This window comes from Castanea sativa, chromosome 5 (genome assembly GCF_040712315.1).
Source record: "Castanea sativa cultivar Marrone di Chiusa Pesio chromosome 5, ASM4071231v1".
NCBI classification, from domain to species: domain Eukaryota; kingdom Viridiplantae; phylum Streptophyta; class Magnoliopsida; order Fagales; family Fagaceae; genus Castanea; species Castanea sativa.
Window position 1 is genome coordinate 16,345,734 of NC_134017.1, and position 25,460 is coordinate 16,371,193.

Consider the following 25,460-nt stretch of genomic DNA (forward strand, 5'->3'; position numbering starts at 1 on the left):
CTTAAACTTGGAATTTCTCATTTAACCCACCAAGTTTTAATCTGTATTAAAAATAACCCTTGTATCAATATCTGTCACAAATCTAGCCATTACGCGAGGAGCAAAAATGCCATTATATTGGCACTTAGTGATATCAATGATTCATTAAGAAGATAGATAGGAGTATAGGACCATTTTCAAAGCAAGATCAAACTGCGTGGACCTACTAGTTAGTTGCATTGTTCAGAAAATCAACCACAACCACAGACCCGGGACCAGGAGTTAGTTGCATGTTCGGAAAATCAACCATACCCAGATACCAGATCTAAACCTCCTTGTTCAAGTTATGGATTGAGGGCTTGAAGACAAACCAGCATTGTTGGCATCAATAAACTGATTAAAGCGTGACATACCAAGGTACATGTATTAGTTTTAAGTTTACAATTACAACAAAAGGAAGGCTAACACATAAGGTCTTAATTCAGAAACAAGGTCTTGCTGCAAAAAGACTAACAAGCCAATATAACACAAGGGGTTTCTGGAGTTCTATAATGCATTTCATACAAAAGACCAGTTCACAAACATAAAGCAGATGCAATGAGCATTCTCTTCTTCATTCAGAACCTTCCAAGCCACTGCTCTCTCATATGAGACTGGTCGGCCCATGCTTGAGAGACAGATACCACCCTGGAGACAAGCAAAGCCCTACCAAAACGATAGAAATAAATAAAAACAATGTTAAAAATCTATCAAAATCTAATCCTGATTGTTATATAACAATTCACTACTAGCCTTTACAAAATTCTTAAAGCCAAAGGCCAAACAAAAGCGATCCACCATCTATAAGTAGTTTCTCAGGTAGAACTAAAAGGACCTGATATTATAACTTATTGAGCGAAATGGGTCTATATACTTCAACATGTACAAGAAACTATGGACTACATAAAAGCACAGTTCGTACTCTTATTAAATGGTATTGGCAGGGAGTTTTGTATTTTGGAATGACTTCTAAGAGAGCCTATGCTAGCTCTACATGAGCAAATTTACTTTTGGTTTCAATTACTAAGAACACGAAATTAAAAGATACTGATTTTAGAGAATTTTTGCCATACCTGCTGCATTATTTGTGGGAACTCTGAGCAGAGAGTTTTTCGGCCATGATCGTCAAATATCTTTTCCAGAGTAATGTCTTGCAGAGCAACCAAGGTGGTCTCTAGCATGTCAAGCCCTGCCTGGTTTGCGAATGTGAAAACTGGTAATGCCTGAATAAATTAAATGTCAGATTCACTTGCTTAAAGACTAAGGATTGAACTCTAGGCTCTATGGATTGAAATCATTTCTATATACAAAAATTGCGAAGACAGCAATATAAATTAGACAAATTTTGAATAATGAATCATCATTCTATCTCACATTCTACGCATGGGAAATTGACATTTAATTTGGCACGGTGGTCAAGAAATGATCTCTAAATTGTTTGATGCACTTATCCAGGAAAAAAGCACAATAATATTTTGACAGATAAAGCTATTAGAAGAGGTACCTCATTAAAATTTATGTCTCATAACTTAAATAATTCATGCCAATGCAAAGACTTTTTCTAGTATCTCACTTGTCAGTACTGGGGAGTTTCAAAAGTCAGAATTATCCATTGTAATATGGTGCCAGATTAAATGCATGATCCCCAGTTTGAGTAGTCATATTGTTTGCTACTGGGCATGTGCGCGTGTATGTGTGTGTGTGTGAGAGAGAGAGAGAGAGAGAGAGAGAGAATTTGGGAGAGGGTTTGTTAGCAAAGTAACTCTCATGCACACCTTCAAAGAGCAACACATTATTGCATCTGAGTGATGCCAGAGGGTTTTGAGGATGGATTCACTCCCTTCATTGCCAGATTTGAGTAGCTCTACACTCATGTAGCATCTGCATAATTAGAAAGAGTCAGCCAACTTATCCGACCCTGGAATAAAATATAACAGTTTTTTTTTAAGTTCCCAAATAAAGCCACTTAGCCCAGAAGGATTTAAAAAAACCCCATTAAATTCACACCCCTTCCTAACAGCTTCACATTCTGGTGTTGTATTAGTGAAAAATGCAAAAGATAAATTGACCCCACAGGCCCTTTAGCATGCAAGAAACCATATCCAGTACCAATACTACTCAACTGATAAAAATCTCTTTCTACAACTTCGAATTTAATTGCATAGGCAGCACCAATTATCTACCTACATACTTGTCAGAATCAGCCAAGTACGTCTGGTAAAACACATCAAAGTCCTATGTCATCAATGCCTGTCACTCACTAACAGTATGACAGAATCTCGTACTACCATTTTGCTTTTGATTTCCAAAATGAAATAAGAACATCCTCCTTTAGGGTGTTCTCAAGGGAGGAAAACAAATTGAAGATATTCAACATAGTAACATTTCACAAGAAGCAAAGCATGGAAGGTAACACCCTGCAATCCCCTAACCTCCTGGCAGAGGGATGCTCTGATTATGTTCATGAATAAAGGTTAAAAAATAATAACTGACACACCTGTAACTCTGGCAGATCCAACGAGCAAGTGTCTGAGCTTCAGGAGTACCCAGGGGTGTCCGAAGACCAGCATGTGAACTTAAATGTGAAGGAGATAGTGCTAATGCCACCCTCTGAACTGACGATATAATACTTCGGACATATTGCCGAGCCATGGATGCTACATGTTCTTGCATGTGGCTCTCAAAAGCAAACTCAAATGCTATTGTCATCACAGATCTCACACAGCCAGAATTAGCAGAATAATCATTAGACGCTTTATTACCAGCAGGACCAATCTCAAGAGCAGACGCAAGGTCCAGTGTGCGGTTTGGACTAGAGGCTTCCTGCAATATTTTAGACTGCATTAACTAAAATTTCCAAGGATGAGGTATTCAAGAAACAACAGTACATGGCATATGCAATTTAGAAGCTAACCTTCCCAGAGTCAAGAGGAATTATGCGAAAACCAGAGGGCAGAAGAGGTGCATCATCAGCAAAAGAAGCATCAATTGGAGCAAAGATAAGTTCCGCACAAGTTCCAACAGCATTCTCATCCATTCCACTACAGAGCTAAAGAGACAGAACAAGCAAGCAAAGTAAGATAGATGCCCGGAACAAAAGCAGTTAAAGAATCAACCAAATCCATTGGTAGAAACAGGAAGAAATTGATCTACTAATACTAGAGCTATAAGATGTTTATTTCCATTTTCACTTCTTGGCTTATTTATGCAAATTGCCTTTCCTTGTGTATATAGGAACCGCTGGTTTTATAATAACCACAGGTTTTTATATCCACATTCTTCAATTAACATCTTACAGCTTTTGCAGATAATAAATAACCACATTTCAAGTGGAATACCAAGAAAATTTGAATAGAAATCTAGGGGAAAAACCAGGGACCCAAATATATTATTCTCTTTCTTTCAACCAAAGTCAGTTGCATTATCCATTCCTTCATCACAAACTTAGATCCTTTTATATTTCCAGTTTCAGCTCTATTGTCCACAACAAACCATTCAATTCCAAATGACAATCCAAACACTTTGAAATTTCATTAAATAAAACATAAAGCAGACCAGATTGAGCAAAAATTCTGGACAACCTATGATGGTACAATCCAATTGGACTAAATATTAGAGCTCATCTTGAATGGCAGCTAGGCTCCCCAGCTGGATCTAGGGATAACAAGGGCACAGTTAACTAATATGACCACCATCCTTACATAGTGGAGCAATATACAAGCTATAAAGAAAAACAATACTTACTTGCAACAGAAACATTTCTCTAGGCATTATTGCATCTTCAGGAGAATGGCCCACACCTTCCAATTTAATGACTTCCAAGAACTAAAATGTACAAAGAACTAAGTATCACATGCATGAATAATAATTATAATAACAATAAAGAACTCGCGCATGCTTGACACTATTGGATTAAAATACAACATGATGTAATAAGACCTTAATAGTTTTCTAGAATTATTGCTTACCTCTTCATGCTCCATAGTGTGAGCCAGTGGAAGTATAACTTGACCCCCAAAACTTCCAACTCGTGACCCTGGTAAGCTACAGGGACCAATTTTAACAGCTGCAGCTGAGTAAGCATCAATATTGTTGTCTGCCCATTCTGACCTGTGCTCCCTAAGGAATCTAAGAAGAATTGCAGGAGGGACATTCTGAAGAGGCAACAATCAGTTCCAAGTACCAAATTAAAACAGGAAGAATAATTTGCAAGTTGAAATTACAAATGTTTTTTCTAACTCTCCTTTCAACACTTTTGAGGGCCAGTTTGCATAGTTTTTTTTTTTTTTAAACACTAAAGATTATTTTAAAAACATTATAGATACTAAACAATGATTATTGGTGTTGACCTAAAACATTATAGATCATACAATTATAATTGTGAAACTATGATTGAATGTAACGAGAATCTTCCTTTATAGTTACAGATCAGTATTCTGGACAGGAAAGGAATAAAGACGAGAAGAAAGCTACTGATGGTTCAAAGACACAAAAATATGTATCTGCATACCCCAAACAGTTGAGGTTGATACTTGAGAGTATCCAGCCCAGGAACTAAAAGTACGATTTTTTATTTATTTTAAGAATCTCGTGTACTACCCCATAGCCTACGGCAGCAAGAAAATACCCATATAGGATGAGGAAGGGGGGATGGGGAGAGGGTAACCTAATTCTTTTCCCTAGTTACTGCATGAAATAAAAAAGCAAGAGATATTGCCAAATGTTTTCCATAACAATAGGACAGTGCTTGTAAATTTGAAAAGTGACTCACCTAAAAAACCAGTGTAATTAATAACATACTAAACTTAGAAATTCCTATAAAATATTTCGACAGCCAATTTGGAATGTAAAGTTACAAGCATCCTCACCTGTAATAGCATTGATGCTTTTGCACATAAGACAGCATTGCTGACAGCTGGAAATCCAGTGGCAAAAGGAAGATTTAAACCCATCAGCTTGTCAGGAGAAGAGTTCACGAGAATAGTAACATCATCCATGCCATCATTTCCCATCATTGACCACCCCTCATCAGTAAAGCCATTAAGTGCCTCATTAAAACCCCTGCAGAAAACATTCGTCATATTCTGAACAGCAGAGGACATTAACAAAATCAAGACATCATGTCAAATTAGAACAGAGCATGTTAACCTGCTCAGCCTCTGGCTCAGTGCTCGAAGAGCTGCAGGTCGTCTGCCCCAGCCTGTCACGGTTGACTGAGACACCTCGTGAGCTATCTGCCTCAGCTGGCGTAGAGCCTGAATGAGAATAACACACAATTTGGAATATGAAATCCAACCAGCTTTTATATTTTACAATTGCATATTTCTCAAGTAAATAACAAAACTTCCATAACAATTCTATACATCCCAGACAGTGGTAAAAGAATCGTAACTTGCAACATAACAAAAAAGTAGAAAGCTAATCTTACAGTCATAGTCGTCTTTTGTGCAAGAACAGTTGATGATTCATACAGTGGGCGTAATACTTCTGGCACGCTCCATGGCTAGTTAATCAAACAAGCAAGCAAAAGTCATAAATCCTCTAGCCAGTACTCTAGAAACAAAAAACATAACCAAAGATTGTCAAATTATACAAGACGTGCAGACTTTATACCTCCAAATCCATATGATCAACAATGTGTATGATTGAACCACCCCCTTCGCAGGGCCGTATGAGATACCCACTAGGCAGCATTTCTGCTCTCACAAAATGCTGCACTGGTGGCATGCTTGGACCATTCTGAGTATTTTTAAGTGACCTCTCACAGACCTGAGCAACAAGTTAAATTATGAGAACAACTTGATTTATACTCAACCTAGAAAGAGGAAAACAAAACACATGCATGTGCACGTGTACATGTGTTTGTGTCTACAAATTCGATGAATTGACTATGAACCACAAGTCCAAAAACTTTGGAACCACATACCACAAGGCTGCCATCTTCTAAAACAGAAGTATAGCGCAACAACCAAAAGTCGCGAGCAGGCGCCAATGTAGTCGGAGCATAGAGCTATATCATCAACAAATAAAGAGATCAATAAACAATTTAGTATAAAAGGCTCTGACAAACATTATATATAAGTCACAATTAGCATTTACCTGCATGTAAAGCAGCTCAATGGTTCCACCGTTTGCAGTGGGCAGCACATTCAGAACATCCACAGCTCGGCAATCGCGGAACCACGAAGGCCGATCTTTGAGGATTTCTGCAACCTGTAAGACAGATGGTGAACAATACGATCTCATAAGCTCAAACTAGAAGAATAACATATGAGGGAACAAATTAGAAACCCGAAGCACTTACCCTTGTAGGTTCTAGACCCACTAGGCCACAGGCTCGTGCTGCCACTCCAGTGCAACCATGAGAAATAGCAACGATTCCAATGGAATCCGGACCAGGCTGTACATGTCATAAAGAGATGATAAGGAATGAAGATTAGAACTTTTTGTTCAACCAAACAATATGTAGTGACCATTTTCTAAAAACACAACATTAAACAACTGCAACAAATTTAGGTTATACTGTTTCTCCAGTTAACCAGGAAAAAATGGAAGTAGAGGTCTACTACGGAGGAGTGCAACAGATACCCAGGTTTGTAATTTGATAATAAAAAATTATTATAACTTAACTTTTTCTCAATCATTGAGTTAAATAATTATTTGAAGGAAAAAAAATTGAAAAGAGATACCTTCATTCCAGGCATTTGGACCCACTCCACGGCAGTTCCAGTGGCCTTTGAAAGAAACTCTGCTAAAGTCTCTTCTGCAATGGACAAAAGCCTGGAAAAAATACAAGCATGAATTCATCAGCCACTAGCACAAAGAACAATGTGTGACCACAAAGCACAATGGCAGAAATGGACCCAACAACTGTATCCCCACTAACCCTGCAGGACTAGCATCCCTTGGCGGATGCTGAGGTGTCAAATGGTGTTGACCACTTGTCACCACCGATTCACAACTTGTGTCTTTGGTTGCAAGAGTTGTCTGTAAGAAAAAAAAAAAATTAACCCTCAATCACAATTCACACACAGTACAGAAATAATGACGACAATAGTAATAATTAACTTTTGGTTGCTGACAAATTCTAGGGAAAGAAAAAAAAATGGAATCTTGCAATGTAATTATCATGTTTGAACAAGCAATTTTAATATTCCAAGTTTTCTGCCCTTTTCCTATGATTTTTACAGCAACCATACTGTTATGAAAGAGTGCATAATTTACATTTTGGGTATGCTGGCGGAAGTAACCATTCTCATACACCAGCTGTGATACTTGCTTCTGCAACCTATCATTCTCCTCCATCAAAAGTTTGTTCATGGCTGTCAGCTTCCTATTCACAGCTTGAAGCCGCGAAGCCTCTTTCCTCTGTTTTTCTCTGCATCTGCAAAAGCAAAACACAGATTGCATGAAGTTGTTACCAGATGCACAGCAAGACAATCTATTGGTAGCTTAAAAAAACGAAGGAGAAAAAAATAAACTAAATCTAATACTAATTTTTCATTGTTTGGGAAACTAGGCCTAATACATCACCGAACTAAGTAGAGAGAAATTTCCCATCAAAATCTAAAATTTACAATCAATATAGATAACAAGGAAAACCCATCTCAAATAAGAACCAAATGATTGCATTATGCTCCACTAAGGAAAACTCTACCATTAATGACACAAAATTCAGTTTCTTTGCACCTTTACTAATTCAACCCACAAAGAGAGAAAAAAAAATAGAAAATCATAAACTTTTGGCTATGGAACCAAACCAACCAACATTACCTTCTGTTCTGGAACCAGACCTTGATCTGTTTCGGCTCGATGTTGGAGAGAATTGGGCACTCACGAATAAGTTGCTGACGCCGAATCGAACTCGGCTTTGGGCACTCATGATAGAGCCTCTCGAGGGCTTCAACCTGCTCAGGTGTGTATCGGACATACTTGCCATTGTCAATCGCACTCTGTTTACCATCCTTGCAGGACATTGCCATCTCCAATCACTTCAAGCTCAACTTCCTCAATGAAAACTAAACCAACCCAATTAGCTTCTCTTCCTAGAGCACAATCTCAAACACCTTCTAGAGCTTCAAACCCACAAACACAGCCACAAACTAAAAATTCAAGTACCCCAAAAAAAAAACTAAACAAAACCCAAGTAGCTTTACTTCCTGCACTACAATCCCAAGCACTTGGCCACAACTAAAAGCTATACAGAATACAAGTAGCTTCTCTTGCTAAGTGACACACTCCAAACACTTACTAGAGCTTCAGAGACCAACAAAAAGGAACATAAATTGAAGTCTTAAGCAAAGTAATGCACTTTCAAATCTTGTGTCCGGGTCTTCAAACTATATACATATAAATATATGTAATTTTGCTTAGAATACAGAGATTGAGAAATGCAAGGATATAGATAAAACCGAGACACCAATATTCTTAACAAGGAACGTAGTAGTTTATCCTTGTTTTCTCAATAAGAGACAGCCCCAAACACAAGACAACATGAAATCTATCGAGATCAGAGCTTAAAAACCCCACAGAACTCTCAGGAAAACATTCGAAGCAACTAGTCTTTCTACCAAACTTTGTTTCCAAAAACACCAAAAACAAAAACAAAAACAAAAACAAAGACCCAGAAAGGGAAAAAAAAAGAAGAAGATATATTTATATATGTTAGCCTTGATTCAAAGCTCGCAGTTTTACCGATCCAACTCAGCTAAATCCTTGAAACGAGTCACAAGAGCACCAACTCGGAATCTCTCTCTCTCTCTCTCTCTCTCTCTCTCTCTCTCTAAGCTCCACCTCAGAAAAAGATCCAAGCTTTTACTCTGAAACTGAAAATATTCCTTTTGCCGATCTCACACTCTACGGCTTAAGAACCAGCCAAAACGACACGGTTTCAGCAATCCTCATGGTCCAAGAAGATTCCTCTGCTAACAGCTGAAACATTTTTGATAATATAGGTTTCACCAACACCAAACCAAACAAACAAACAAAACAAAAGACATGAGCTCAAATCAAACTCATTTGTACCCTCTTTTTATTTTTGTTTTTGGAAGCAAAAAAAAGAGAGAAATGGGAAATGGGAAATGGGAAATGGGAATTTGAAAAGTAGATTTCAGAAAAGGAGGAAAACCCTAGGTGAGGACGAAGATAGAAGAGGAAAGTAGTTTGCTTTTGGTTTTCATTGTGTTGTTGTTTGTTGTTGTTGTTGATGTTGTTGTTGTTGTTGTTGTTGCGTTTGCTCTGTGGGTTTTCATTGGTTCGTCACTTTCGGCTCAGAGGTCTTCGCACTCCACTGTGTGTGTAGGGAAATGGAGCATTTCTATTTTCTTTTACCCTTTTTTTTTTCAAAAGTGGTGGCACTTTGTAATGACCCTTTTGCCCATTTTCGCAGTTTGAGATTGGAGTTTCCCGCAAAGCTACAGGTATCCCAGAATTACTCAATTACCCTTCACTGCTCTAGAATTTAAACCTATGTGATGTGATCATTGCTATGTATCAAGTGATTTTTTATACTAAGGGTCCGTTTGGATAGAACTTATTGCTGAAAACTGAAAACTGAAAACTGAAAATACTGTAGCAAAATAATTTTTAAATGTGTGAATAGTGCCATGTGACCAATTTCTAATGAAAAAGTTGTTGAAAAGTGAAATTTGTGGGTCCCGTAAACAGTACACGGATGCACTGTTCACGGAGAATTGGTCAACAACTGAGGCTGAAAAAAAAAAAAAAAAAAAGCTGAAAACGCGCAATGAAGAGAAACGCAGACGTGAACGTGGATCCAAACCCTCTCTAAAGATATTTAAATCTCAAATCTTTTATTTGTTTACAAGATGTGGCAGCAATAAAAGAAAGTAACATGTGTCTAAAAACATATGATCACCACCTGATTATGTATATTGCACATGATCCTTAGACACATGTTACTTTCTTTTTACTGTCACATAATCAGTTATGCAGCAAAACTTTTTTCAATAATATAAGTTTTTGTTCTCTAAAAAAATCACGTTAGAATTTAGTTACCAAATCAAGTGGCAAACATTTTAGCTGCACATCAAAATCAGCAAGACAAATTGCTCTTTTGGCAAGGACATGAGCTAGGTCATTGCCCTCATGTTTGACATGTTTAAAACAATACCAAGTTAAACTTGATGTGCTGCTTCTTTTGATTTTAGAGATTAGATTTCCATACATTGTAAGAACCATAGAATTAAGGGCCGTAATAATTAATTGCAAATCACCATCAAACACCAAGTTTTTAATTCCCTCCTCAAAAAAAAAGATTATGGCTCTTCTTGCAGCCAATGCCCACCACTTCCACCAATTGTGGAAGTCTTATTACATTATTGCTAGTCCCACCAAATGTGGAAGTCTTATTACATTATTACTAGCAAACATTATCAATCGAAGCAACTAGAACTAGGAAGGAACCCACTCCTAGCTTTATGACTAAAGGTTGGCTGTAGTGCCCTGCAGGAGGTTAAATTTGTCAAATGAACGAATGATGAGTAGAGACGCAAAGTTCATGGGAAGTAAAAAAGTGAATGGTAAGGAAGTAAATTGGTGCAAGTAGGGGTGCAAGTAGAGAAGATAATGCGCGAATCAGAAGCTTAAAAAATACAAAAGGCATGGGGGAGAGGTTTGCGTGGGACACAGAGGACACCATGATGAGGTTTTTGCATGCGTCTCGATTTTAAAGCTTTTAAAAAAGAAGAAAAAAAAAAGATATAGTAAAAAAATATTAAAATTTTTTGAGAAAAAAAATTTTTAATTTTCCCATATGAGAGGCTACGTCATCATAGCACTGGCTATCAGTATTTAAACAGGCATATATAACATACCCACATACATGACATGACAATTGACATGACATGTGACATAAAAAAAAAGAAAAAGAAAAAAGAGGAAAATGTGGTGATAGGATGGTGGGTGTGTGATGTAATATGTAGCCTTGTAGTTGTAGGGACATGAAGGGGGTTAGCAGGCCTTATCGTCTCCATGTGTGTCTGCTTGGATATAAGAAAAAGTCAAAAATATCAGGTGGAAAATTTTATTCAAGGATAATCCTTTTTGTTCATGATAATTGGTACTGTTTTTTATTTATTTATTATTATTGTTATTATTTTCTCACATTATACTAGATGATGATAATGATGATGATGATGATATAGTAGTATCTTATTAAAAGGACAAATACACATATACATGTACAGCAAACTAGATATAACAGTGATGGTAACAATACCTAAGACTGTTTTGCAGAGTTCTGCAGGTTGCACTTTGTGGTTGAAAGTTGAAACTGCATTTTCCTTTTTTTTTTTTTCTTTTTTTTTTTTACTCCTTTTTTTCTTGTGGGCTGAGTGATGGAGATTTGGTTGTATCTTTCATTTGTTTTATACGTAACTGTTGAAATCACAGTCAATGTTTGTGGGTCTTGTGACTGCAATATTGTGTGGACTGTGGATCACAAAAATGATCTTCTTGGGTTGGGGTACGAAACACCACAAATATTTTTGATGGGTGTGGCAATTTCAAGTTTTGAACTCAATGGATTTCATACATCAGATGGTGATCAAATACCAGTGAATGTGATTTCTTTTTTGATCCAGTCAAATTTGAATTTAAGGTAAATTACAGTTAACATCAATGAGGTTTGGGTTGATATCAGTAGATTTGAGCAATGCTAGAACCATAAAAAAATTACAAATTTTTGTCACAACTAGATACGTGACGAGTTGTGAGTGGTAGAGGTGTGTCTTCACATTGACTCGCCATCACATCTCTATCATTAACAACTCACGCATGTGACTAGTTGTATAATTTTATGTGGTCTTAGCATTACTCATTAGATTTAATACATTTCAAAACTGACCAATTTGGTTTCTAATTACCAATTTACCATGAGAGAATGAGGAGAAAATAGAGTAAGAATTTAGGGACCAAGCTAGGTTTGGGAACCCTTTTTTTTTTTTTTATAAAAAGACTGTAACTTTCCTTAAAAATAAAATAAATTCAATACAACTTAAGCTAAAGAAACTTCAATCATACTAGAAATTTTCTCTATTCAAGTTACATAGAGAAACAATGTTCTTAACATATCAATCCAAGACGTGCTCAGATCAAAAAAAAAAAAAAATCCAAGACGTATGCAAGGTGATTAGTTTAGAAACCAGTTGGATTAGTTTTGAAATATTTTAGATAAGGGCGGCAATTCGTGTTCGCAAGTCGAGTTTGTGCCGTGTCGAGATATGAGTACTCAACCCGAACCCGATTTATTTAGTAAACGTGTCAAGAATTCTTAATCCTTACCCGGCCTGTTTATTAAATAGGTTGACCCGACACGACACGTTTAACCTATTTAATTAACAATGTCATGTAAAGACCAATATAAATGATCTATTTAAGAACCTGTTTGATTTATAGGTCCTTCCTAAACTGAATAACCTATTTTTAATTTCCATATATCTAAAATTAAAATACAATTACAACCATAAATATAGCAATAAACATATATTTACAACAACAAAAAATTAAGCAATAATAACAAAATTTAATACATGTATAACCTAAACGAGTCAGACGGATTCACATGTTAAACATAAACATGACCTGTTTATTAAACGGGTCAACCATATCGACTTGAATATGACTCAAATTCATTTAGCCTCAACTCATGACCTGCTTATAAATGGGTTAGTTGTGTCGATTCGCGGGTCGTGTCAAATTTTGCCACTACTAATTTTAGATAAATAGATTTCTTCTTAGCATTGAAGGAATTCGATCATAAATTTCTTATTTAATGATAGTAAAATTACCTTTATTTAAAACGAATCCCAGTTTCAGGTCTAGCATAAGGAATATACATCATATCATTATATAGTATATAATAAAAGTTGGGCTTAGAAACTATGGTTGTATCAAGTGGCTGCACCAAATTGCATAATTTTTTTAAAATTTTTTTAAAAATAGAAATCATTTTTTTTTTTTAGGTTCTTATCTTACTCTCCTATAATTTCTAAGTTGATAAAAGTCTTAATTTGATTACAATTCAAATACTTTATCTAATCATTTTATTATTAATTTTTGGACTTGGTTTAGGTCCAATACACTGGACCCCGTCAGATAGTGACACGTGTCCAAAAGTAGACGCGTGTCACCATCTCAACGGGTCTAGTGCCATTGGACATTGAACCCAAGCCTGACTCTTAAGTTTTAGATAACACCACTCTTTTTATTCTTATCAACTTTTTAGGAATGCAAATAAAATAAGTTAGAAATTTTTTTTTTTTTAAATTGATATCGACGGACAAAGTAAAAATTTTGTTTAGATTTTAAAAAAATAGATATTATTATTTTTGTCCTTATCTTTTGCCCCAATAATTTTTAATTAAATAAAAATTTTAATATTGATTACAATTCAAACTTGTCATCTAATCATTTTATTAGTATTTTTTTTTTCTTTTAGAGAGTTTCAACTTATGGCGTTCGCTCCTAATGATAGCTCTTTATCATCAGACCAAGATACTAATCAGTTTTTGGTGTAGGTGGGGATTGAACTTCAGATCTCTTATACAACCATTAAAGACTTTACCAATTGAGCTAACTGGAACCTACTATTAGTATTAATTTTAGATAACACTACTCTTTTTATCCTTATCAACTTTTTAGGAGTGCAAATCCAATAAGATTGAATTTGTTAACAAAAATTTATATCTACTACAAATCAAAAAATGAAAAAAAAAAAAAGAGAGTTGATATCAATTTGGAATTACACGGAGAACTTTATATCACAAACAAAAACATTTTTTTGTTGTTTTGATAATCCACATAAGAAAATTTAGATTAGACAAGCATGTAAGTTTGAATCGAATAGAAATTGAGTTGAACTAAAACTCAACTATAACTCTATTCTAATCTGCTACATAAGAATGCTAAAATCAATCAATATAAAATAATAATAATAATAATAAAACTAAAATTAAGTGTAGAACTATGTAAGGAAGAATTTGGCTATTTCTGTGAGAAGAATTACCTTTATGTGGGAAGAAGTAGTTTTTATTTTATTTTATTGTGTTTATATTTTTCTGTTAACGTAGTTTAATTATTACTTAAATTCTATGATTTTTAAAAATATTTGTGAACATGCAATTCATTTTCATTGTTGATATTATTTATTGAAGTGTTCTTAATTGATTATGCAGATTATTTCCTTATTTTGGGCAACATTGAAATGACAATGCCAGGTAATTAATATGAAAACTTTTACATTTACATTGCAATACAATTTTTGCTTTCTCTTTATGTACCTTTATTTAATTATTTTTGAAACTATCTTGATTGTGGTAGCTTGGTAGGTCTAAATACTTATAATTTATGGATTTTTTTTGGGGTTATATATGCAAGAAATTCTACCACCATCAATTAAATTAGGAGATTTATGTGGAAAGAGCTATCTTCGTTTTTATTGCATTTCTATTTTCTATTAATGTATTTCAATTATTGCTTAAATTCTATAATTTTTTAAAATTTTAGATAATGAAAATTATCTTTATTATTTATATTATTTTTTATTTGGCGTTTTTAATTGATTGTGCATGTTATTTCCTCACTTATAGCAACATTTTAATGACTACGACTAGTAATTTATATGTAAACTTTTACATTTACATTGCAATACAATTTTTGTTTTCTCTTTATGTACCTAGATTTATCTATTTTAAATTATCTTGATTGTGGTAACTTGATAGGTCTAGATACTTATATTTAGTGTTTCCCTTTAGGTCTAAATACTCCAACAAATTAAAAACACATTCAAATTCAACCATTTCACTTGCAGATTTGATTAAAAATATAAATTAATTGTAACTTTTTTTGCAAGAATAGATTGTTAAGAGGATCATATTCAAGTTTATTTTAGTTGAATTTAAAAAATATTTAGAGGTTTTTTTTAGGAACTCAAGATGTTCAAAATTTTAGTTTAGAGAGTCAAAATAGAAAAAAAATTATAAAACTATATATATATATGTATATATATATATATATATATATATTTCTTTCTTTATTTCTTTCTCTCTTCTTTTTTTTTTTTTTGCCACTCAACGGGTTGAAAACCCCCTGACACAAATAGTACTTGGGCACCGTCCATTCCTTAACTGCCCGCCAACCTATCCACACCATAAAATTAAGATCCCTGTCGCCAACTTGTTAGTAGTAAAAGTATTGTCATGATAATTTTTAATGCGACCGGTTAATGTGTGCCCTTAGGCCATACATTAAACCACTTATTTAAGGTAAAATTTTCTTAAAAATTAAAAAAATTATCAATTCTCAGAAAAAAAATTTATAAAAATGAATAATTATTGTGTGCCCTAAATATCTACTTGGTACTTACAGTGGTAGCACAAAATATCGTCAGCAACTTTCTCAATCATCGCATAGAGCGAGGCCAATGTAGCCAACTCCTCTGTGAAGTGGGTCGTAGTGCCAAAGAAGAAACAAATTCACAATGGAGAGAGAGAGAGAGAACCAAGTAAATGAGAAAAGGAAAATAAATTAAAATAAATGACAGAATAGAGAAGAATTAAAAACTAATGATATTGAATTGTAAAAATTAAAAAGTATGTTGAGGTAGCTTAAATAAGCTTTAAGGTTTTTGTTGATAAGTGTCCTCAAAACAGTGTTTAAGTTATATTTTTATGTTTTCTTAAATAATATTTTAATACTTTTTCTGATAAAAATAATTCAAACTGTACATAAATATCTAAAAAATTACTCATATATAACTATAATAATTTGTAATGTGTGTGTAAATTAATAAATTATTAACAAGTAGTATATTTTAACTTAAAAAAAATGTTTTGTAGCTTATAGTTTTGCATTTATTAATCATTATCTTGTATTTTTACAGCATTTATTAACAAGGTCCAAAGTTTAAGGCCATATAATCTTATATCATTTTGAGCTTATGCTACATTTAATATTCACTTCATCAATGGATATGGATATAAAGGTTATAATAAACGCTATAGAAAGTTATCTAGTACTTTATAATTGTTTTAAACGTAAGAGTACAGATCAAAATAATTATTTAGTAGTTCGCAATTATTTTTAAACCTAAGAGGACATATATTTAGTAATCTATAGTTATTAAAGTAATTAACAAGTGATCATTGAAACTAAATGTTTAGTTTATTTCAACATAATTTTGGTTGAAATATTGCATGGCAAAAGATTCCATATGAAAAATATGATGGTTGTTTATTGTAATAATTTTTTTTAAAACAAATCAATCTTTGCTAATTATTTCTTTTTTCTGCTGAACTTTGCTGATTACCTTGTATTTTTAATTAATATATGTTTATGTGTAATGTTTTGAGTATCTTTTTGGACCTTGTTTCAGTTTGTCCATTGAAACGGAATATTTTGGTATCATTATATTTTAGTGTACCATTATAAGGTATGTTAAAATTATATGTAATTTGCACCACATGATATTATACCGTATCAAATTATTAATTCAAAGGAAAATAATGCACATTCTTAATATCATCATTACATGATATAAATATATAACATGACATATAGAAGCAGAGAGAAAAAAAATATATATATATATATATATATATTAATGATGAAAAAAACCATAGCATATGTGAGTAAAGTAAAGAAGAAAAACATATTATTAAAAGAAAATAACATTAAAATGCATGTGTGAATGAAGTAGTAAAAACAAAAGGGTTAGGAATAATAATAATAATTCCTTTGCACATCGGTTGAAAATCACCAAATTTGTTGAAATTTAGGTTGCATTCGGCATTGGATTAAAAATCACCAAAGTCAATTTTTTTTACTATTTAGCTTATGTTTGCTTATATTCATGGTCTCATTGTACTTTTTGGTACTATTCATTAGTCTCACTATACTATTTCAGTTACTTTTTTTATTTTATTTATAATACTTTCAGTAAAAAAATTAAATTTCTACTAAATAAGCTATTCTTAAACTGACTCTTAATAGATGGAATAAATCAGAATGGGCTCGAAATTTAAAACAAGAAGGAACAAATAGGTTGTTCATGCCTTTTAATTAATCAAAATGGAAATGGGAACCAAATGAAATTCATAATAAAGGAATAATTTTAATTATATATATATATATAGGGATTTACTAAGCATATATTAGTAAAATAATTTTTTTTTTTAAATTTTAAAAAATAAAAAAGTAATTAACTGTTTTGAAAATATTTTTAAATTTTCATAAATTTTTTTAAAAATAAATAGTTAATGTGAATCCACACATACGTGTGTATGTATATATATATATTTTGACTAGAACCCTTGACCAGATTTTGTAGGTAAGTATTTATGTACACAGGCCGTCCAGCTGACAGTTTATAATCATCATTATCATCCCCTATTCCCTACACGCCTCCACCCCCCTAATCCTACTCTACTACAGTCTGCAGTCAACACATCAATGGTCATTACTCATCAGTATATACACTCTCACTTCACAATTCAAAATAGCTCGCGTACACCATGATGTATGCATGCATGTATGCATGTATGTATGTATGTTGTATGTTACTTTCTGTATACACAAAAAAAATGTCATAAATTTAATGCACGTGACATACGGTTTTTGGTATTGGGCGCTGAGATAGAAAGAGAAAAGCGGCAAGCATGACCCGACAGCTGACTAGTGGGGTCCATAAGACAAGACATAGAGAGAAGCGAGTCTTGCTGATCTGGATTATGACGTGGCAATAATGTTATGATGCCTGGGCTGGGCTGGGCTGGGCTGGGGCTCGGTGAATATATTTCTTTTTATTAATGTCTTCGGGGGCCGGTGTCGCCAATTAAATTTGCCACTCATGTAACGTGTTTTTGAAGGACGCAACCCTTTTCTCTTTTTTATTTAGAGGATAAGAATTTCATAAATGAAATTCACTGCACAATGATTACTCTTTTTCTATCAACATATATGAATTAGTTAATTTTTGATTTAGTTCGAATTCTAGACCTTTTATTCTAATAAACTATAATAAATTGAGTTTTTTGGTATCTTTAATTACACATTTAGCCATATATGCCTCAATTCAAGATGGTTTTCATTATTTGAATTTTTTTCTTTTTAGTCCTTATGTTTTTAAGTTTATATAAAAAAAGATCACTATCATTAACTCTTACTTTATTTCCTCTATTTGTAAATAAATAGATATAAAAGAAACAAATAAAGTATTTGAGTAACCGATTATGCTAGAAACAGAGACTACACAACGGAGTTTTAACAATTAGTTTTTCGGCATACCTCTGTTGACTTAAACCAACGATCACATGGGAGTTTTCGATATTGTTATATGTTGTAATGGCTTGAACCGTTACTCTATCCCACTATTACACTCAATATTAATAGAGTAGTGTGTATATAAATACTATGAGTGGTACCTGCTATACAGGGAATGAATTCTGTATTTCTCATAGCGTTTATAGAGTGTCGTGAGACTTTTAAGTCGTAGGTTATGTTTGCATCGCTTTAGTAGTGTGCAACATCTTTTGAACAACATTTTGTTCGTGAGTTACACAAACTGGAATTCATAATGAGTATGAATCGTTGGTCTGCTTAGAGGCTAACTCTGGACAACGTAGAACAATCTTGAACTCCTGTATGATTTTCAGTTTAGGCAATGAGAGGTATTCTGAATAACTTATTGTTCAAATTATGCTGTACAGTCTTTGTTTCTAACAGTATCACTTGCTTCTTTTATAGTTATCAAAATCCTCAAGATTAAGTTGAACCGTCTCAATTCAAAATCAAAGTAAGAATTATAGGTAAAGATCATTTTAACACAAACTTAAAAGTATAAAAACTAAATTGAAACATTTTAAATGATTATGAGCCATTTTAAAACATAGGGTAAATGTTGAGGACTAAATATGCAATTAAACCTTTATTTTTTTAGTGGAGAGTTTTTGAACAAATAAGTTGAAAACAACACAAAATTGTGTATGATGTCTTTCATAATTATCAAGATGGTATGTTGTGATTGGACCTGCTAAAAATTGCGTTAATGATGGACTCATATAAAAATAATTTTATTCTAATTACAGTTGACTACGTTAAAAGTTAAAAAAAAACAAATCATGAATTAATATATTACCTAAAATTGAATTAATCACCTTCCTTCCTTCTAACCTCCTTCTTCTTTACTGAGATTTCCTTTCAAGTTCTTTCTTGTTTGAACATTCCAAGTTTTATTTTTTATTTTTAATATTTTATAACAAAAAATCTGCGAACTATTAAGAAATCTATAAGTTATAACCAAAATTATAATAAAAAATTTTCATATAGAGGAATTAGAATATAGTACGAAAACACAATTTTTTTTTGGATAAATAGTATGAAAACATGATTAAAACATATATATACACACAATTCTATATATATACATACAAGTATATGTATGTGTTTGCTTAAAAAAATATAAATGACACCTTTTATACCTTTTGAGATTTAGAAAAATAGGAAGTGCTAGGGAGGATTGGGGGCCCTCATTAGAGAGGATAAAGGGAAAGTCTTAGCAAAGGTAGTGCCAAATTCTGTGAATTTTGCTTGTGACTTGGGCTTTCAATGAGTGGTGATTAAGAGATACTGCATGTGTCTTGTTGTTCTCTACTCTAAACAATAGTGAGAATTGCTTATCCTCCTTTCGAATCTTAGTGAATGAAATTTGAGAGACTGTGAAAGCTTTTGAACGATGTATGCTTTACTTGTGTAAGTTCTGTTTGTAATAACACTGCCATTGTGTCAGCTAAACAGGCTTGTGTCAAATTAGAAGAGTGTCCTTACTTCCTCTTGCCTTTTGTACAAAGTTTGTGATTGAATAATATTCAGCAATCGTTTTACTTCAAAAAAAAGAAAAAAAAAAAGGAAAATGACTAATGTAACAACACTAAGTATGATTGTACAAAAAAGCACTTTATACACGAAAAGAGACCTGGCCCAACCCATTTGGAAAAGTTTTCAAAATTCACATGTTGATTCGGTTGGGATTGGATATTAAATCCTCAAGTCTATTCATACTACATGTTGATTAGAATTCATACCACTGAACTTGTTATGATCGACAACTTGAGCATATATATGTGGTCATTAAATATTGAGTGGTAGTACGTATATCCATTTTCTATCACTCGGGTACATATATTAGATACATGATAAATTTTCTCGTTAAACAACAACACAACATTATTATAAAAGACAAGTATATCAGCGATATATCATTAATCTTGTTTCCACTTGCGAATGAGGCAACAACCTTACTCATCAACTCACCATCTTTTAGAAAATCGCTCTGAACATGGAGTTTAAGTTGATTATGGTCGAAACGGTCCATCGCTAGTAGTAGTTTCTTTTGTTAATGAGCATATTAATGTCAATCACTCTTGTGCTAGTTTTTAAGTATCTGCTGTTACTCTAACCATATCATACGGAAGGTTATTGAAACATTTTCTCTTTTAGACTCTTTTTTTAAACATTTTTTCATAGTTTTGCTCAATAAAAATTAAGTACCGTAAGATCTTGATTTTTATAATAAAAATGAATGTAAATTTGGACACATGTATTGTCATACATATAGTTTTTTTTTTTAATAATTTTTTTTATCGTTTTACTAGATCATTTTTATTTTATTGAATGTTATATTCTCTTAAATATTTGACATAAAAAATCTACATTTTTATTTCATAATCCATATAAGTCCATACGTTTTTTTATTTAGTTTCACCCATTGTTTATTAAGACAAGGGGTTAGAAAAGGTTAAATACTCAAAGAAATCTAAATATCTTTGTTTGTCAAAAAGAAAAATGTTAATATGATTGACTTTAAGAAAAGAACCCAATCATGGGTTAGAGAAAGTTAACATGAAATTGTATCGTTCAAGAATGGTTTTAATAACTTTGAATCTACCATCATTTTCAAAAACATCCAGCCTACTCTACTCTAGCCAAAAATTTGTTCTACACCCCTAATCAAAACTAGCCGTTATAGTTGGATCCTACCACATCTTATCAGGATTCAAGGATGAATATCAGTATAAGGACTTGTAAGCTGATCAGGTTGGAACCAACACATGATGATTTTGTCAAACTTAATACAGATAGATCATTACAAGGAAATCTAGGACATTTGGGTGCTAGTGGCCTAATTAGAAATAGCATGGTTTTTTGGATTGGAGGTCTGTCCAGAAACATTAGATACTCAAATAACTTGATGGTGAAACCTTGGAGGCTCTGGGAGACTGAGATGGACTGAATCTTACTAGTTACTACCTACCTAGCTATCAAAAAAACCGTTGTTAAAGTAGATGCAAAATCAGTTTGTGAATCTACTTACACCTTCTAAGAATCCTATTGACATGTCTCATCTGGAGTAGTGTTCTAATTCTAAATTTCTAATTACATATCTCACTATTTTACCTTTTTGAGGTGGCACCGCACATCTCTAGCTCTCAGTCTCTCACACAAGGAAGAAAATTATTCTACGGATCTTCTAGCAAAGGAAGGAATCAAAAGTTGGGATCCTTTTTGTTTTGTGTTTTGTATTAAAGCACTCACTCTTTTGTGGTAAGCTCTGTTGGTGGATATTTGGGAGTCTTATCTTAAGTTTTTTCTTTTTAAAAAATAATAAAGAAATTATGGGCCTAATTAATTTAGGTAGTAATAAAACTACAAACTATTTCACAATATTTTTAGATTGGTAAATTTTACTTGTTCTCATATGGACCCACTATGAACATTACTTTTCACCTACTAATAACCACTCACAACAATGGTTATTCAATCAGGAATAGAACCCTAACTTGGTTTGGTAAAAATTAGAAATTGAAATAATGGACTACTTTCCAATTCTTTGACCATTCCAGTATTTATAATCATACTCATGACCTCAAAATTTTTTAAAAAATTTGTAACTTTATAATTTTCCTAGTTTAGCTCCATATATCCATAAAGATGTGATCATGAGGCCACCTCTTGTTTTAGTAGCTAGATTTTTAATTTTGAGTGGTGGTAAATTGTTATTCAAAGTGTATTTTTGAATAGGTCCTGTAAGCTAGGCAGGGCAATAATAGTCTGAGACTCTCAGGGCCTTGGTAAGCATGGCTGGCCCAGAAAAAGTTGTCCATGCTTTTACTTAAATAGTAGGTTATAGGTATGGGGGGAGAACCATGGGCGCTCCAAATCCAATCAATGACAAAATTCTTACTCCCTAATCATAATGGGTTGAATTTTGGGCATCAAAGGCAAAGGGTAACAAACATGAGACTCGTGATTGAAAATCGGTGGATACCCAAACATGCCACAAAATCAACGCGGGCCAGGCCAACCTCTGTGGTTTATAAATGAAACTTTAGATAAGAACCATGTTTTATGAAGCTGCATTATTTTTTTTAACAGTTTTGTAACTAAGATCCTACTACTAGTCGAGAGAGAGAGAGAGAATAAAAACGACAACAATCATTATTGTTGTGTACCATTATCATTTCCTAAGACAAAGGGCACCTAGCTGTACTTATTGTAGAGCCATCGAGTCTTTTTTTTTTTTTTTTTTTTCCATCAATTAAGTCGAGAGGATCGAGTTTTTCACGGAATGATTCACAGTGTCTTTGTATTTTGTGTTATAGTGAACCCCATTAAGATGGGTTGGAGAAAATGTATGTTAATTTTTCTGTAAAAGATCGGTGTCTAATATATGTAAATGGAATCCCATCAAATCCCTCCTATCATGCAGAAAGAAATTCTATAACATTCCATTATGTCTACTGTTAAATAAAAAGACGTCTTACGCTCATCACATCAAAGAACATCTTTAACATAATAACAATTCATTATGTCTATTTATGGTTTTTAGACCTGGACCGTTTAAAGAACCAGTAAAGAGAAATGTTCAAGATTTTTAAAGTTGAACTGCAATGACGTCATAATTACTTTAATAATTAATAAAAGCCCAAATATAGATATTAAATTTATAAAACTAGCAAAATTAACTAATATATCTATATATGTGAGAGAAATTTAATGATTTTTAAGCATATATTTACAAATTAAATAAGAAAGTTAATAAAATAAAATAATAACTATGAAAACATTAAAGTTTATGATTAATTTTTGAAGTAAAGTTGAATATCTTTGAATGATTTTAATTATAATATTTTTTTATATTCCTGTAAGAGATTGATCATTTAATTAAGTAGAATAGAATTGTGTTAAGTTGTTTTTATAAAAATTAAAAAAAAAATTGCATTAAGTTTACTTCAAGTATTTATTATTATTATTATTATTGAGCATAAACTTGCAAGCTTAGCTGAGTGGTTAGGCTCTAGCTCCAACTCTGATAGTACCTAAGTTCTTAGAGAATATCATTAGCATTATAAATAGAAAGGGAAGCTTTGAAGATAGTCAGATCGAATTCCAGAGCAAGTTTTTAGACAAGAAAATACTAGAGCTTTCTTCCATAGACTTGTATCTTTTCCGACCTACATTTCTGAGATCTATCTCATCCCATAATATGTATTTTAGTTATAAGTTTTCATTTCAAGTATTTCATACAAGTATTTCAAGTGTAACCAGTTTACTACATTTATAAGCACTTTCAGCTTCTTCAATAAAATTTTTTAGTTAAATAATAGATATTTGCATTTCACTTTAACTTTACATGCTTTCACAGTTTACTTTATTATCTTATATTCTTCTTAAATATTTCTATCATGTTATACTTTACTTCCCCTTTTGGGATGGTGTTTCTCGGTGGAAATGGAGAATCAATGAATCATTGAGAATTGAGTTAGAGTGGAAATAATTAACCTTACCACTTCAATCAATTTGAGAAATTTTAAACATTGTTTATTTGGAGAGAGAGAGAGAAAGAGAGAGAGAGAGCAAATATCAACAACAATCAATATTATGTTACACTATTTTTACTTCCTTCGACAAAGGTCACCTTTTCATCCATTTAAAAAAAAAAAAAAAATCCAAGTGTACTAGGTATTGTTGAATAAGGAGAACCATTGGCATTCGAGTAATTAAGTAGAAATTTGGATTTTTTTTTTTAAATTTTATGAGGGAAGAGAAAATGGGAGGTATTTAAATCTACCAATTGACAACTTTGTGAATATAATAAATTGGGTTTAGTTAATAGGTGCTCTTAGGGTATTTGTTAATGAATCAATTTAGAAAAATTGTAATACGACTGTTATGTGAAATATAAAAAAAATTGTCAAAAAATCAGTTATTTTTCCTTTCTCATAAAAGGTTTTTAAAAGTATTTCTTAAATAAATGCTCCTAGGGCATTGTCAACAAAATTCTTTTAAATTTTGTAAAGTTGTGATTTACAACTGTTTATGTATTGGCTTTAATTCCGTGTCAAATTTGATTGTAATTTTATTCAATCTTTTATACCCTGTATTTTATGTGGGATTTTATTGTAAGGGTTGTATGAAAGAGAGAGAGTGTGAAGATTCAAGCTTTTGAAGGCAGAAGAATTCTCGCGGGTATCTCACGACTAAGCATCCCGCGAAGTGATGCATGTGCCCTGCTCCACTACATTCCCGCGAGACACCCGCGAAATAGTCTGTTTTGCTATTTTGTCCTATCTGCTCCACTACATTCTCAACCACATTATATATACCATCATTACCCACATATTGAGTAGAGAGCTTTTCAGAAGAGAAAACCCTAGCCTTCACCCTTGAGAATGTGAGATTGTCATACCCACAATTCCTCACACAATCCTTTGTGGTTTTCCTCTACTCTTACCTCTCCATTTCTAAATCCTTGAGAGGTTGATAGCACAAACACTTACCACACCATTTCAGAGTGTTAAGTGAGGATTTGGTGCTGCTGGGAAGCATTAGAAGAAGCCAAGCTTTGGCAGATGCAATCAAACGTATTGCGGGATCCGGAAAGCTAGACAAGACATGGTTCCGAGTAGCCTTGTTGGAGTAGGAGTTTGGAGAGCTTAGGTACATCAAGTAGATTAGGCTTGGAGGGTCTATTGCTAACCCATGTATCCCAACTGATTGTTTAGTAGATCGATTACTGCTTGGAGGGCGGCGGAGAGGTTTTTCGCCGAGTTCTTCGGTTTCCTCTTCGATAACACATCAGCGTGTTATATTGTGTTTGCATCTCTTTTTCCTACTCTTTTACATTCCATTATACTGCTATGTTGCTATGATTATGGATTAGAGTAGCTTGTTTGTTAATCCGCTCGCATTTACACTATTCCGCACTTAGTATTAAGTTAGTGTAAAATCAATCGAGTCGTAACTTTAATTTGGGGGTTTAAATAGCTTTTGTGTATTAACACAATTCCGAGCTTTCAAATTTTATTTTATTTTTGATGAAATTGTTTTGGTTTAACTAAGAACATGTGTTTTTAAACTTATGGGCA

General features: G+C 33.0%; 1 protein-coding gene across 1 annotated transcript; it reads right to left on the reverse strand.

The window, feature by feature from the left end:
* Positions 1 to 338: 338 nt before the first annotated feature.
* On the reverse strand, positions 339 to 9,269 carry LOC142634538 (homeobox-leucine zipper protein ATHB-15). Its single transcript, XM_075808840.1, has 18 exons — positions 7,792 to 9,269; positions 7,243 to 7,402; positions 6,905 to 7,005; positions 6,708 to 6,798; positions 6,323 to 6,418; positions 6,118 to 6,231; positions 5,945 to 6,028; positions 5,632 to 5,787; positions 5,447 to 5,521; positions 5,167 to 5,273; positions 4,887 to 5,079; positions 3,987 to 4,172; positions 3,763 to 3,843; positions 2,933 to 3,067; positions 2,516 to 2,841; positions 1,794 to 1,899; positions 1,092 to 1,241; positions 339 to 684 (listed from the first exon to the last, which is right to left on the reverse strand). Exons 1-18 carry the CDS (start codon positions 7,998 to 8,000, stop codon positions 538 to 540), a joined length of 2,517 nt encoding a protein of 838 aa, XP_075664955.1. The 5' UTR covers positions 8,001 to 9,269; the 3' UTR covers positions 339 to 537.
* Between the last annotated feature and the right edge of the window lie 16,191 nt (positions 9,270 to 25,460).